General features: G+C 35.4%; 1 protein-coding gene across 1 annotated transcript in view; it reads right to left on the bottom strand.

Annotated features, from left to right (window-relative positions):
• Nucleotides 1-17500, bottom strand: part of NEK7 (NIMA related kinase 7) — a 155672-nt gene that overhangs the window by 76116 nt on the left and 62056 nt on the right. The window contains 1 exon segment of the mRNA XM_017896562.1: nucleotides 7937-8021. Coding sequence (XP_017752051.1) covers nucleotides 7937-7993 — 57 coding nt within the window. The 5' untranslated portion in view covers nucleotides 7994-8021.

Raw genomic sequence — 17500 nt, 5'->3', positions numbered from 1 at the left:
CCCCACTTTGTTTCTTCCACTATCAAATGAGGATAATGATGCCTTATCTACGACAGAAGGCTTTTCAAGTCACTTTTGCACCTCGCTATGGCCCCCTCCACCAGCTGCACCATGTATTTCCCAAGTGCACTGTGAACTCTGGCCTCATGCCCATGGCATTGCACTTGCTTATTCCCATGCCTTCTGAACAACTTCCTTTTTCACACCCAGCAAATCACAGCTCATCTTTGGGATTCAGTTCCATGTCAGCTCTTCTAAGGAATCATCTTCAACTCGCTCAGGCAGCTTTTATTGGCTTCTACCTCTGTTTCTGTAGCAATTGACAGTAGTCATTCAATTCTATCAAGACACATACAAACTCAGGCACCATGTTGGGTCCTGGATCACACATACTTATAATTATTTGTTTATACAGCTGACTCTTGAACAATACAAGTTTGAACTGTGCAGATCCACTTATACGTGGATTTTCTTCTACTTCTCCCCTCCCTGAGACAGCAAGAAACCCCTTCTCTTTCCCCTTCTCCTCTGCCTACCCAATGCAAAGACAATGAGGATAAAGATGAAGATCTACTTTCCACTTAATGAATATTAACTATCATTTCTCTTCTTTATGATTTCCTTATTAACATTTCCTTTTCTGTAGTTTATTGTAGGAATACATTATGTAATAGACAAAACATACAAAGCATGTGTTAATTGACTGTTTCTATTATCAATAAGGCTTCTAGTCAACAGTAGGCTATTTATAGTTAAGTTTTTAGGGAGTCAAAGTTATATATGGGTTTTTAGCTGCACAAACTACCCTCTTGTTGTTCCGGGGTCAAGTATGTATATACATTTCTCCTTCCAGACACTGAGTTTCTCAAAGGTAGAGTCCAAAGGGTTTTTTTTTCTTAGCTTTTTATCGAAACGCCATGAAGTAGAGAATAAATACTAACTCTGTTAATGTATTTGAAAGAACTAAATGAATGTAAAAGGCCCAAAATACATAGTGCATGACTATAATTATCTACAAGCTCTAAGTAGAATCTAGTAGAGAATCAGTATACTGTTCTGGATTCTTATTAACAAACTTTTTTTTTTTGATGTGAATACACTCTAATCACATTAACAAGAGATCTTACTAACTAATTGGGATTAACTTCTACATATCGGTCTGTGTTTACCGAGTTTCCTTCACACAGATACTTTTCATCTGAAAATAAAATTCATTCCGTTTGCCACTGGTTCTTATTTTTACAGGTGCAGACTCCTTAAACAATAACTTCCCAAGACTAAATTAATTTCTTAATTTGCTTTAAATTTGAAGGCAAGGACACTTACTGAGCAATAAGATAATTCAGGATAACATTATGATGATAACCCTCTCTGGGGAAATTAGAAGAGTCACAGCATGAACTCAATAGTCTCCCCAGAGAGAAAATTATGTCCTGATAATTCCTCGAGGTATTGTTATCAATGATTTAATATACAAGCCAGTATTAATTACAATAATTAACACCATTAATAAGGTTTTCATTGTTACTGCAAATTCATCTCTTACTGGTGATTTTCCTGTGCTACTTAATTAAATAAACTACCTTATATTTTATATTATATTGTTGCATTTCTCCAAAATTTAAAACCAACAAAACTTTAAAATAACTTTCAAATTTTATTTAGCAATAAAGCTCATGCTATTATCTTTTATCTTTAAGAAGGTGTTACCCACCTCCAAGCTGCACAAACCAGAATATCCTTTCTATCATGTATTCTACAGACTTTCTGTCATATTTTCTACAGACCTCACTGGAAACCAAAAAAGGCAAATAAACAAAAAAACACCATATGTGCCACCAAGACCTAATTATTCGTGCTTCTTCCTATTTGAAAAATTATCTCCCTAAAATTTTTTAACTATGTCAAATGTAATCTATTCCTAAAGTTTCCTAAGTGTCAGAGACTTACATCAGTTTAGACAACATGCCATTAATCATTAAAACTGGCCTTTTATCAAAGGAGGAAATTTTACTATTGTGTAAGAAAAATGAGTGACCAAATATAATCAGTTATCTAATTAAATGTATAAGACCCTGGTATTTGTAGCATTTAATTGTCATAAGTTATATTACCAGCATAATAATTATTACATCCATATGATGTAACCAAAAATACTGATTATCTCTTCTATGTTATCATGAGCAAGATAATTAATTACTGTCAAAGATACTCCCATCTCCCCTACTTCCCTATGAGCACGACCAGCTATACCTGATAAAGTTAAATATGGAGAGAAAAAGCCTTTTACGGAAAGACAGAGACAGAGAGTAAAAGTGGTTGTTAACAATTTATTCATTTATTCCACAAATATTACTGGAGGGGATATAGCACAAAGACACTAAAAGGCAATAAACAAATATATAATTTTAAAAAAGTGGTTACATGTATAATGAAAGACAAATTCTGAAGATATTTATATATTTTAATACTCATTTTAAAAACAGGGCTCATAAAGAAAGAGGACAGGTTGATTTGAAACCAAGTTGTTCACTCAACAAATATTTATTGAATGTGTACTATGTGTACCATGCTGGGACTACTATGTGTACCATGCTGGGACTAGGGAGAGAGCTTATACCTAAGAGAAGAAAAACAATGAACAAAATAAGTGATAAGGTGATACATTCTATGGAGAAAAATATGGCAGGGTGGACATACTGGGTGAGTGGGAAGGTTCCATTTTCATTGAGTGATCAAGAAGGTGATATTAAAGTATATACTTGAAGAAGATGAATGAGCAAGCCAATGGGAAACTACTGAAAGGCTTTAAACAGATGTGACTGAAATATTGCTGTTGGGAATAGATTAAAGGGGAAAGGAGCAAGGATGAAAACAAAGAGATCAATTAGGAAGATACTGCATTAAGATAGGTGAAAGATTAAAGTAACTTCAGAGTAGCAGCAGTGGAGAAGAAAAGAAGTGCTTAAATTCTAAACATATTTTAAAGCTTCAGCCTATGGTGAATGCTAACATTAAATATGAGATCAGAGAAACAGAACGAAGTTAGTAACGGCTCTAAGAGTTTTAGCTTCGGCAACTGGAAGGATAGACTTCCTACTGAGAAGGAGAAGATGGTGGGTTGTCAGTCTAGAGGGAAATATTTAGAGTTCGGTTTGGGCCGCATTAGGGTTGAAACATGCAAATTTGATGCCAAGTAGGCAAATGGTATATGAGTTTGGAATTTGGGGCAGAGGTCCAGGTTGAGATACAAATTTAAGAGTCACCAGCATGGAATCATGAGACTGGAAGAGAACACAAAGTAAGGGACATAGAGAGAAAAGAGCTCTAGGGAACTGAGCCTTAGAGCCTTAGTGGGCACTCCACTGTTAAGTGTCACCTTCTCAGAAGGTGAGAAGAAATCAATAGAGGGACCATTAAGACAAGAAAACAACAAGATTCCTGGAAGCCAAGTGAAGAACAGGTTTCAAAGAAGAGAGCATAATCAAGTCTATCAAAAGCAGCTGCTAAGTAAAATGAGGCCTGAAAACTGGCACTGGATGGAGCAGGAGAGATAACTGTGACTTGACAGGAGCAGCTTAGGTGGCACAATGGGGTAGAGAGGTTAATTAGAGTAGATTTTAGAGAGAAAGGAGAAATGGGAGACTGAACTACAGAAAAACCTTTCTGGGATCTTTGCTATAAAAGGGAGCGGAGAAATAGGTCAACTGGAAGGAAGAGTAATAGACTGTTTAAGGGGTTTTCTTTTGTTTCATTTTGTTGTTTAGAGGGGAGAAATAATAGCATAGTAGCACAGACCCAGTATAGGGGGTGCACATGGGAGGGTTGGCCTTTGAGAGCAGTGTGGATAGTTCATCTGGTAACAACAGAAAAGGCAGACGGTGTGAATACAGACTCTGGGAGGAGGACAACTATGGTAGGAGACTGTGGAGGTTTTCTTCTGACTGCTTCAGTTTCTTCAGTAAAACAGGAGCAAGGGCATCAGCTTAGAGCTAGGATGAGGAAAGGACATGTTATGGGTTTGAGGACAGAAAAGGTATCAAGTGGGAGAGTTTGGAGCCAGGAAAGTAGGGAGTGGATGAGTTAAGGATGATTGCTGAGCAGCATTGGGCTTTACTTGAGTTTCATGGCCATAAATTTAACCTACAGCAAGAGTCCTCTTTCCTCAAAAAAGCTATTGCTCATTCTGTACCATCAATAAAGTTATTCAAAGAAGGAAACTGTTACTAGGAGAATGTAACATCTAAATTTCTGTAAAGACTTCCAAAAATAGAAGTACTCTGCTCAATGCCTATGACAAACATGTTGGCAAAATCAGTTGACCAAAATAAACAAGTTAAATGACACTTATTTCACAAAGAAAGTAACTCCAGAAGATAAGCTAGAGAATAAAGAAGGTAATACAGTTATCGAGTCTAAAATTCATATCCAATAGAGTGGGATACTTTCTTTCTGGCTGGCCTACAATGAACCCTGATTACTACCCTGAACATGCTACTCAAGGTAAACTTTATTTCATCCCTACACATTCACTTCACAGAGATGCAAAATAGTAAATGGATTACAGGCTGAACTGCCATGAAGCTTAAAGGAATGGTCAGTCTACCTTACTGGTTAAGTTGCAAGACTCCAAGATAAGATTTTCATACTTTCCACACTGTAAGAATAAGGAATATCTGTTTTTCTACCCATAGATCTGAGTGACATGTCTTTTCTCTATCGTAAGTAGCCAAAGTATTACACTATCTTCAAATTAAAAAACAACAACAACAAAAATAACCTAGGCCTCTGATCACATCACAATGAAAATTAATCCTCCTTCCAATAACTCATAAAAATTCTTAAAATTGTACTCTGATTATAATTAGTTTATAATTAACTTTTTGGAAAAAATGTGACTCTACCATAGCCATCTTCAGCCAATAACCATAAATCAAAATACTCACAAAATGTTAACTGTAAACTTCCATTGTTTAAAATTAGTCTTATAGTAAAGAGTAAAATACTACTATTTCCCAGTCAGCACCTTTTATACAATTTGAATTTTAAAAAAAAAAAAAAAGCTAAATCCACCATTCCACAAACAAGAGTCCAAAGGCAATGAAAATATACAGAACAAGAATCTAGTCAAAATATCCTTTCAGTACCTTCTAGATGCTAGTGGAAGAAAACAAGAAAGGAGGGAGAAAAGGGAGGGTAGGAAAGAGTGGAGCTGATAGAAAAAATTTCAAAATACATTAATAAAGAAACACAAATCTCACATTCTAAAACAAAACAAAAGGAACTTATACTGTACCAAAAATGAGTCCACATATTATGCATTATGGAGTGAGAGTATTCACTTTGAAACAAGAAAAAGAATGGACATGCCAAGATATCACTTATAATTATAACAGGGAATTGGTATTTGACACTCAGAAACCTGACTTCCTTAGTTTTCTGTTTATACCCAGACTTCTACTACAAAAGTGAAAGAAGTCACTGGGCTAACCAGATGTTGCCATATCACCCCCATTACTCAGGTCAGTGGTGTGGAACAAAACAAAAAAAGGTTGTCAAAGCTGAGCAGAGGCTGTCCTTTCCCAGTCTTCTAAAATAATGCTACTGAGAGCAGTAACGTTTTTCAAAGACTTAATAAGCAATAATGCCTATAAGCTCCTGTCAGGTAATCTTTCTTTCACTGTCTCACACCATCAGTGTGAATGCAGAGAGGAGGAAAAAGAAATCTATCTCCCTTCCCCCACCTGCCACAAGGCAGCTAGAACCTGGGATGACACTTGCCTGTTTCCAACAGGGAAAGAGGTCCACCCACACAGGAGTAGCAGCAGGAGGCATAAACGAAAGGAACAGTGTGAAAAGAAATGCAGAACCGCTTCTATAATTTTGAAATTTATACTGTGGGGCAGCCCAGTGTCTCACAGGAAAACAATCACTTTTATTTTTCCCTCCTACTGCCAATCCGACCTTTCCTGGTTGGTGAGTCAGTAGGAGGCAAAAATGAAAGCGCTTATTTTTTTCCTCTTTGAAATAGAAGGTTGTTAAAAACTGTGAATCTCAAAATCTCAAAACATGAACTACCTAGTTTTTAGAGGTGTTATTTTGTTGTCTTTGCTGGAAATAATATAATATGAAATAATAATGTTTGTATATGTGTGTAAAATGAGTCCTAAGAGGTCTATATTTAATAGATATGTTTATTATAATCTTGATAATATAATTTATGACCATAACATAAATATATATGGGGACTTTAAAAAAAAATCTTCTTGAAATTAAAATATTGGTCTTACTTTAAGCTAAGGGGTCTTTTTACTCAATATAGAGAATTCAGACAGGTATAACAAAGAAAAGCAATGTAATAGCGCAATTAAGTAAAGGACTCATTTCATTGAGTCCCTGGATGGTTTCAATTACATATTCTTATTGAGCCCCTGCTACATGTGAGAAACTGAAGTACCACAGGGCATCCAAGGTAAGTAAGACACAGTCCTTTCCCTCAAGGAGATTTTAATCTAGTAAGAGAGATAAAAAAAATGCCCATATAAAAATGACACCAAAGTATCAGAAACACCAGAAGAGAGATGCAAAGAAGATACCACCACATTTCCAAGGAAAGATACTGCTTTCACAGGATCAGACAAAGCTTTATGGTAGAGACGGCTTTGTTGATGGTTCTTAAAGGACGGGCAGGATTTAGAAAATTGGAGGGGAAGATGGAGGGTACAAAATGAACAAAGTCACAGAAGCAGAAAAGATCATTTTTTTATAGATGGTTATTCTCTGAACAGTGCTTCTGCGAGAAGTCAATAGATGCACTAAAAATAAAAAAAGGATTCCATAGACAAATTAAGTTTGGAAAACACTAAAGCCTATACCACTCTTTAAAATTCATTCACAATGCACACTAGTGTAGGAAAGGCTCTGAGGAAGTACTGCCACAAAGTTGCTGTTTTCCCCAAGTCTCCTAAACCTATTTGACTATAGAACTCTTGTGAAAGAACACTTACCAATTGCCCAAATGTTTTCAGAAATACTATCCAAACAAAACTGGGACAAGGCTAGCAGAGTGTATGTGAGACATATTGTAGAATGCCTCAAACACCAAGCTGAGAAATACAGTCTTCAGGAACAACAGCAATAAAAATGAGGTATCGCCCTGACATGGGGTGGTGACTGTTATTTTAAACATGTCATTACACATTAGCTTTATGACAAGCATTCACACTGAATGCAGGATGCTAAATAATGAATATGTGTACATTTTTTACTAAAAGATTTTTTCACCTCATTTTATGTTATTAAATACAAGAAATAAGCAAATATATCACAGGAGAAATACACTACAAGTGAGAGGGAGAGAAAAGTAACCATCATGGAAGGCAGCTGTGGGCAAGGCAAGATCAGCCCACTAAAGCAGGGGCAGGTACAAAATGTACTGGCACTCCCAAACTTAGGCACAGTCTCATCTTTTTTTTTTTTTCTCTTCCTCCCCTAAACCTAATACTAATGGTCAGAACTTACAGGTCATTCAAATAAAGTTAAAAGCTAAAGCCGCCTTTTTGTTTTCATGTTTGTAAACGGGAACTAAGCATTATCAAACAACATTTTAAAATAAATATTTCTATAGAAATGGCAAACTGCACCCCAAAATATGTGCAATTGTACTGTATCAATTAAAATAAATAATATATTACACCTAAATAATTATATCTAAAAGTGTACTAATTACACCTAAAACAATTATACCTAAAAGCCATAAACAAAACTGAAAACAAAGCAAAAAAAAAAAAAAAAAATGCTGATTAAAACCTGGAAACTCAAAATTAGTACTTTTGTGCTACTTTATTTCCTAAAGCAACTGTAAATGTACTACTTGCTTACACATATTTAACATAGATTATATATACTTCTGCCCACCTTAATTAGGATAAATTACCTGTGGTTGGAACTGAGGAATGGGCGGCCCTTGCATTCCTTGTGATTGCTCATCCATTGTCTGAAGCAACAGGAACTTTAGAACCCTGCAAAAATGTAAAGTTGAAATTTAAATAATGTAATCATTACCAATTCACATCATTTATCATACGCCTGACACATGCATTCAAATGCTAGAGATTTACCTGATGCTTCAAAAATTCACTGAGATACACCACACTCTTCTGCCATTTGCTAAATCCAAGCTCCAGTTAGCTCCCACAAATATTCAGTCTCAACCATTTCCACTTCTCCAAAAGCATTATTTGCTTAGAAAATCCTGTTTCCTGAGATGAAATTCTTTCTTCTCCATTCCGCCTTTTAAATCAAAGATACTTTCCTCTACCCAGCCACTATTAGAAGATAAGTATCAGAGTACACTCCCTATAAAGTTCAATGTTTTACATCCCTAAAATGCACCTTATCCTAAAAATGTTAGTACTTTTATTCTTTTATCCAACTGCTTACTGTGATTTTTTTAATTTAAACTTCAAAGGCCAGTCCTCATTTGAGTGTCTCCTCTTTTATGCATACTTTGTAATTATAAAGCATTCATCCATTGGTTCCGTAAACTAGGCTGAGGGTAATTACGTGTCAGGTATCGCACAAGACTCAAAAATTGAAATATTAATCATGCACAGCCCTTACACTCCAGGAACTACATTTGCACTGATTCTACTCAATACCACGTGTTTCTAGGTTCTTTATAAATGTTACTTTATGACCAAAATCTGAGACTCAAAAAACTACGGTCCCTTTTAAATGGGATTAACTGATGGAACAACTAAAACACATCTTCACTTCATCATACGCTTTAAAAACCAATACAAATATTCTGGGCATGGTTCATTTGTATTACAAATTTCTTCTTCTACCCTGTGACTTGTCTTTTTAAAACCTTTCCAATGGTGTCTTTCCATGAACTAATGCATAGAAATTCATGGCTGGACGCAGTGGCTCACGCCTGTAATCCCAGCACTTTGTGGGGCTGAGGCGGGTGGATCAGGAGGTCAGAAGATCAAGATCATCCTGTCTAACACAGTGAAACCCTGTCTCTACTAAAAATACAAAAAACTTAGCCAGGCGTGGTGGTTGGCGCCTGTAGTCCCAGCTACTCAGGAGGCTGAGGCAGGAGAATGGTGTGAATACAGGAGGGGGAGCTTGCAGTGAGCCAAGATGGCACCACTGCACTCCAGCCTGGGCTACAGAGCTAGACTCCGTCTCAAAAAAAAAAAAAAAGAAATTCATAATTTTAATGTGGTCTAAGTAATTAATCTTTTCTTTATGATTAATGCTTTGTGTACTATTTATGAATTATTTTCTACTCTAAGTTCTCATATTATTTTCTAATGTAAGGTTTATTTTTTTAACCTTTAATATTTAGATCTACAAACCATCTGGAATTAAGTTTTTTTTATGATATAAGTCAAAGTCAATCTTTGTTTTTCTTTACGGATATCCAACTGACCTCAAATGATATATTGAAAAGATTATCCTTTACCACACTGCACTGCTGCTGTGTCATCTTTGTCATATACCAAATGATCATGTGTTTATATATATACACACACACATATATATATTTGCACTTTCTTTGCTGTTCCACTGGTCTATCTATCTGCACTAACACCAATACTACACTATATAGTGTAGTACTCCCCTATAGTGTACCTACTACACGTACTATTACTACTCTATATAAAACTACAGTATTAATTACTATAGCTTATTATAAAGTCTTGATATCTACTTAATTACATGTCTGATTTTAATACGAATTGTAAAATCAATCTGCTTGTTTCGATTTTCTAAAAAACTGCTCGGATTTTGACTGGGATTACGTCAACTTTAAAGATCAATTTGGAGAGAACTGACATGTTAATAATATGGGGTCTTCAAACCCATGAACACAGAATACCTCATTTATTTTAAGTTTCTTTCGATAATGGCTTCCAGTTTCATTATACTGGTCTTTCACTCTCTTTTCAGATTATTTACTGTTTTATATTTTTTGATACTACTATAAAGGTGGAGTTTTTTAATTCAATTTTCTGATTGTTATTAATGTATAGGAATAAAACATTTTTGCATATTGCCCCTGTATCTTGCAAAATTCCTAAACTTGCATATTAGTCCAACTAGCTTTTCTGTAGTTTTTTGCCTTACTACAACAGATAGAACCTCCAGTACAATGAATAGAAGTAGAGAGCAGACATCCTTGCCTTGCTCCTAATCTTAGGAAAAAAGTATTAGATCTGTCACCAATAAGTATTATGTTAGCTATACATTTTCTATATATGCCCTGATTTATCAGGTTGATAATTCCCTTCTATTGTTTGCTGGAAGTTTTACAAAGAATAGATGTTAGATTTTATAAAAAATTTTGTGTCTATCGAAATTATTACATGGTTTTTCTTTTTTAATGTTAAAATGTTGAATTGTGTTGATTCAATTTTGAATATTAAACCAGTATTCATTTCTAGGATGAATCCCACTTGGTCATGATAAATAATCATGTTTATACAGTATGGGATTCAAGGAGGGGAGGAGGATGAAGGATAATTCTAGAAGTGAATCCAAATACCTTTTAGCATGAAATCCAATATTAAAATCAGCATTTCATACCTAGTGTCCCACAGACAGTTTCACAAGATATTCCATGAAAAAAAAGAAAAGAGTTTCTTGGTCAAAGACCCCTATGAAATACTATTTTTTATAAGAATCTCTCTTGAAGAGTCATAGTGAATAGCATAGCAAAGGATCCAAGCAGGCCTGCAATTAGTAAAAGTTTAACTTTCTTCTTTGCTTTGTTTTCTTTGTGTAACATTTTAAAATATCCCACAGTCTGACTGATCCAAAGAAGACATTTTGAGAAACTCTGTGCTAGGTTATAATAAAGTGGTTTTGCTACAGCACTGATAAGTGACAATATCTAAGTAAATAAAATCATGAAAAAAGAAATACAAAACTCAAAGAAACTTAAAGTGTTTTACTCTAGAAGTCTACATAAAGAACTCACTTCTACGGTATCCCATAAAGAAGGTCAAGGAGCCTCTGCACAGAAATAAAACTCTCAATAAATTTCTCATATTGAATTTAAACTTAAAAAGAGTGAAAAAAACCATAAACTGTGTTTTTCCTCTGCTCTCACACCACAACAATCACAATAAGACTTCATGACCAAATGTGTAGAGGTTTCTCTCCACATATCAAGCAAATAATCAGTTCTGCAGTGGTCATTAGCTGGGTTTCTTCCAATTCAATTCCAACGCTATCTTCCTGGAAATAGCACCAGATCCCACAAGCTAAGGGCTCAGTCCCACAAGACCACTGCCCCCTTTCCATCAGTTCTGGAACTTCTGACCAACCCACTTCAAGCTGGGGTTCCCATGTCCCCCTCTTTGGGTTTATTTGCCAGAGCGGCTCACAGACCTCTGGAAGGGAAATATGTTTACCAGTCTATTATAAAGAATATTACAAAGCATATGGATGGAGAGATGCATGGGGCAAGTATGGGGGAAGGGGTGCAGAGCTTCCATGCCCTCCGCAGACACAACACACTCCAGGAACCTCCAATGTGTTCAGCTATCCGGAAGCGCACTGAACCCGGCTGCTTGGGCCTTTTGTGGAGATTTCATTGGCTAGGCATGATTGACAACCATACAGAAATGTGACTGGACAAAAAAGATATGATCAAATACTAACAGACTGAGTGGGGAAACCCAGCCAGGCCTGTCTGTTCAGCTTCTTCTTGGCCTCTTTGTGCAGCATTCCTTCTCCAGAGTATGGGACAGAACCCCTTCTGAAATGAAGGTGTTAAGATCTACAATCAGACAGAGCAGGTCAGAGAATTTCTTTATGGCCATCTCCAAGACAGAAAGGTGGGGGAAGACCCCTGCCTTCGGGAGAGAAAGAAGCAGGTGAGAGGGTAGGAGAAAGTCACAGAGAGATTTTCTGAGGCCTGCTTCTGAGCCCTGAGGCACCCCAATATTAGAACAAAAGGTTGTAACAAGCGTTATGTGAGTTACGATGCAGGAACTGTGGATGAAAACATGTACATATTACAGTAAGTACAATGAATAAAAATTATTTGCATAATACATCTAACATAATTCCATGTGACACAATCTCGCTCTGCCACCCAGGCTGGAGTGCAGCAGTGTGATCGCGGCTCATTGAAACCTCTGCCTCCTGGGTTCAAGTGATTCTCCTGCCTCAACCTCTTGAGTAGCTAGGATTACAGGCGTGTGCCACCACACCCAGCTAAATTTTGTATTTTTAGTAGAGATAGGGTTTTACCATGTTGGTCAGGCTGGTCTGGAACTCCTGACCTCAGGTGATCCACCCGCCTTGGCCTCCCAAAGTGCGGGGATTACAGGGGTGAGCCCCCACACCCAGCCTTCAGTGGGTTCTTAAGGTTATTATAGAATATGTCAATGTTTACATACTGATTTAACACCATTACTTATCATGTCCTCGGAAGACCAAATAGTTTATCTCGCACCACTGATTCTTTCATAAATGGAAAGAAAAATATATTTTAATATATAACATATTTTAATATGCATTCACTCTTCCAGATTGTAAGTTCTATGTTTCAGGGACACATTTGTGTCATCCACAGCTGTATCACTAGTGCTTACATCAATACCTGGTACAAAATAGGTGGCTGAATATTTATTTAATGAATGAATGAACACATGCATGTCAAGAAAAATCAAGTAATTATTGCTACAAATTAAGTATAAAATCAATGACGAAAAAACTATCATCACATTCAACAAATCTGGCAACCAATCTTCAAACAAACAAAAAAAACACTCCCCAAAGAAGGTGCTGCCTGAATTGGGTTTTAAATAATGAATAGGAAAAGATGAGCTAGGGAAGAGAGGAATTCTGAGAAGAGGAAAGAACACATGAAAACAGTAAAAAGTATAGTACACACCACTTTAAAAGTAATTTCAAATTAAAGTTGGTAAGTTGTGGGAGACTGGGTGGGGAATTAGTAGCAAAAGATTAATCTAAAAATACACAAGTGTCAGTTTATGGAAAAAAAATTATGATATCCATTTGAAATGAGAGAGATATTGTTAGGTTTTAAGCAGCTGAAAGAGAGGGAAGTTCACTATCTTTGAAAGACAATCTTTCTAGCAATAGGACAGATGGGCACAACCACAAGCAAGCAAGCCAGTTAACAGGCTACTGCACCAATACAGACAAGAGATGACAAGAGCCATCATGAGGGTCCTCTTACTCATCCTCCACCAGCTGTCAACACAACTAACCCACTTTCCTGAAATGTTCTGTTCGTCACATCCTCCTGGTTTCTCTCCTAGCTATTCTAAGTTCCCTTTTCTATTTAACTTATACATGCTGGAGTGCTCCAAGACTAGAATCTTAACCTACACACTTCTCAAGTCGTCCAGAATAATGTCCTTTTAATTTTGTAGAGATGGGGTCACACTATGTGGCTAATCTAGAACTCCTGGGCTCAAGTGATCCTCCCACCTCAGCCTCCCAAAGTGCTGGGATTTCAGGCGTGAGCCACCATGACTGGCCAGGATCATGGCCTTGAATACTGCTGTTATATGGTTACTCTGAAATTTGTATCTTCACTGCAGGTATCTATTCTGAGCTCTGAACTACAAACACCTATATCTAACTGTCCACTTGGTGCTTCCACCGGAATAAAGGATTCCACCTCTCATGCACTACACAACTTGCTTTTCCTCCAATCTTTTTTTATTTCTACATATATCACCATCTACTCAATTGACCCAGCCTCACAATTCTCAAACTTTTAGGTCTCCACATTTCTTTACCTGAGGTCTCTAAAGACCTTTTGTTTATGTGGGTTAAATCCATCTATATTCTCCATATTGGGAATTAAAACTCAGAAATTTAAAAAATACATACTAAATTATTTACCAATAACATACAGTATCATATAGTACTAGGTATATACTGAATATTAGTATTATGTAGTATATATTATATATATTATAAATAGCTACATTTTCCAAAAGTTAGTTAGAAGGGAAGAATTGTTTTACATTTTGCAAACTTAATATCTATCCTCATAGAAAAAGTTTCTGCATTCAATCTGCTGAGACACATTGTTTTGGTTGAAGTACAGACATATGTTGCTCAATGAAGAGGACATGTGCTAAGAAATATATTCTTAGTTGATTTTGTCACTGTATGAACATCATGGAGTGTACTTCAACAAACATAGATGGTATAGCCTACTATACAGCTAGACTATATGGTATAACCTATTGCTCTTAGGCTACAAACCTGTATAGCATGTTATTATACTGAATACCATAGACAACTGAAACACAGTGGTATTTGTGTATCTAAACATGGAAAAGGTAATGCACTGCACTACAAACATTACAACACCTATGATATCACTAGGCAATAGGAATTCTTCATCTTCATTACAATCTTAAGAAACCATAAGTTTCATATGCAGTCCATAAAGCATCATTATGTGGCACATGAATATATATTAAAAAATCTGTCCTTCCACAAATGTATAGGTGAAAAAAAGAGAAGTATTTTAATAACCATTTTATATCACTGTAGATATTCTTCTTTCATATTATACCAAATTTGTCAGGTGGCAGATTCTCAAACTGCAGTGTGCACACTCAAATTATTTCTATGAACCTTCATACTCTTAAAATCCAATAGTCTATCTTGCCCTTTGCATAGATCTTTATTATACAAGATTTTTTACATTGGTCATCTGAAAATTTTTAGTCCACTGAGTTATTCAGATCTTCTAAATATTGGCTATTTCATTATACCATTTAAAAAATCACATTAGTCAAGATCACCACTAATCTCATCCAAAAAGTCTTTAAATACCAAGAAGATGTCAAGGTCATGCTGATGAATACAGGTTTTCCAAAACTCTAATTTTCACTTTAAAAGTTCAAATATCATTAACAACAAATAGTGTCAGCTGTTTTCCTTTAAAGGACAGGCAGTTTGTTTTCCTAAAAATATCTATGAAATGCCTGTCTGAATACCGTCTTGCTTTCAAGTAAACACGGTGTTCCATGAAAACAGTAGCTACTCACCTTGCTCTTCAAACAACTGCACAAATGCTTTTCCTTGAGACAACTTTGATTTGCTGCAGTAGAACTTTAAGCGCACTTCCCATTTCACATATCATATTAAGACATATACTCAAAAGCTGACATTTGATAAGAATAATACTCTTTTACCACTTCATCAAGGACATTTTAAAATGAAACTTGCTCCCTACGTTCAACACATCAGTAAGCATCATTTGTTCTACTTCCAAAATATACCTGAAATTTGTTCATCTTCCTCCATTACCACTAATACTACCCTACAAGTTATCATCATGTCTGTACCTGGGACTACTATAATGGCCTACTAATTGATCTCTCCTTTTCTACCATTCTCTCCAAAGTGATATTTTGAAAACATAAATGAAATTATAACACTCTCATTGTTCTTAGAAAAAAATTCAAACTCCTTTCTGAAAACAGTAGAATTCTGTAAGTAACCTCCTGCCTGCCTCTCCCACATTACCGCCCAGTCTCTCTTAATGAATGCCTTCCATCAGCACTAAACTCCTTTCTGTTCTCGAAATCTGTGAAATCCTTTCTGGCATCAGACCTTTGTATTTACCATCCTCTAGGCCCAGAATCCCTGAATGGCTAGTTCAAAATCAGCTCTATCCAAACCGCCCTCGCCAAAGTAGTGTCCTGCCCCCACCCTGACCCCTGCTTGATTCATATCTTCACGCTTTAGTTTCTACACAGGAATTATAACAATTTGTAATTGTCTTACTATTTACTTTTTTATTGTGTATCTCCTCTGCTATGATATAAGTAGCAGAGGATGAGACTGTCATTTTGTTCCCTGCTGTACTCATCAGCAAGCAGCTGCCATATAATGGACACTCAATAAACATCGCTGAATAAATAAAACATGAAAGGAAATGGAGAATAGAGGATCGATGTTAGCATTGCTTGTTTTGACTTTTAGGACTTGTGACTGATTAGATATGGTGGGTGATGGAAAATGGAAGTTAAAAATGATTCCACGATTTTAGCTTGGGGGAAACAGCACGTGGTGGTACCACCATTGAAATTAGGTAATAGAGGGGAAATAAAAACAGGGCAGGTGTCAGGAAGGACAAAATACATAATGAGATTCACACAGAAAAACCTAACTGTAAATTATTAGGAGAAAAACCATACAGAACAGTTTTATAATAGTCAAAATTTCTTTGGGGAAGGGGAGTTCAAAATACTGTCTTGAAATTCTCAAACCAATTAGTTGTTTATCACCTAAAGCTTTTTAATGTGATTGACAAAAGTTCTCTTAAGCATATTATGGTAACCCCAAATATTTTAAGTACTACAAATATTTTCACATATATCCAGAAACTCAATGCACATTAAAGTAAAACAATCTTCTTACCCTATTATTGCGTATGGTCATATATTTTATGGAAAATAAAAGAACAAAATTAGGAATTTGAATATCAGACACAAACGCTAATTAAATGACAAAACCATTTAGTTTAAAGACATCAGATCTGTTTGCCAGTGGACTGAATTTTCATAATTCATATGACCCTGATAAGAAAACTATTAAACAAAGTATAATATACTGTATATATTACAAATAATACAGTCCTCAATGACACTATACTAGATAACATTATACTAGATAACTATCTTCATGTAAAAACTGTAATAACATTATAACAGTTCCCTAAATGAAAATAATGCCTTTCCTAGTTCCCATATTTAATAAGTTAATTTTTCTAAAGCTAAAATCTTAAGATAATTACCAGCAAATTAAATCATGCTAATTATATACTTTTTCCTGAATATTATTTGAATTGAAAAACTACAGCTAACATATTTATCTTAGCTAAAATCTTAATCAAAACAAGAAGCTTTAATCTACATCTATAGACATCTTCAGTGAATTTCATCTTTGAAAATTTATTTTGCAGAAATTGACCTAAAATAAACCAATATACATTCCAAAACATTAATTTGATTCTTGGCCAATTATATAGCATTAAAACATGTAATAGAAAAGTTTTTTTAATGAGGCTTAAAAATATGTTTTTAAGAAAAATCATCGGTGCATTTTACCTGTGATCATAATTTTTGTCAAAAAAACTTTATAATTGGCCTTTAGGCAGAAAACAAATAATCATATTAAAGAATGTTAAACCAAAGAAAAATTATTCATGCTATATATACTTAATGAAGAAAGATTTAAAGATCGGTTAATCTCATAATCTTTCAAATTCAACTTTTAACTTAAAATGTAAAGTAAATCCAATTTAACCAAGAATATCCATAGATTCTATTTGTTTAAATGGACTTCCTCTTTATGTTTCCAAAGATTATTTAAACAGACTTCCTCTTTATGTTTCCAAGTAATAATTCCGTGATGCTATCAAAGTTTCCCTAAAATGAATTACTGACACAGTATGAAATCTTAAATATCAAACTAT

This window comes from Rhinopithecus bieti, unplaced genomic scaffold (genome assembly GCF_001698545.2).
Source record: "Rhinopithecus bieti isolate Rb0 unplaced genomic scaffold, ASM169854v2 scaffold_24392, whole genome shotgun sequence".
Taxonomy (NCBI): domain Eukaryota; kingdom Metazoa; phylum Chordata; class Mammalia; order Primates; family Cercopithecidae; genus Rhinopithecus; species Rhinopithecus bieti.
Note: the sequence above shows the minus strand (reverse complement) of the source record. Positions and strands in the feature narration are given on the sequence as shown.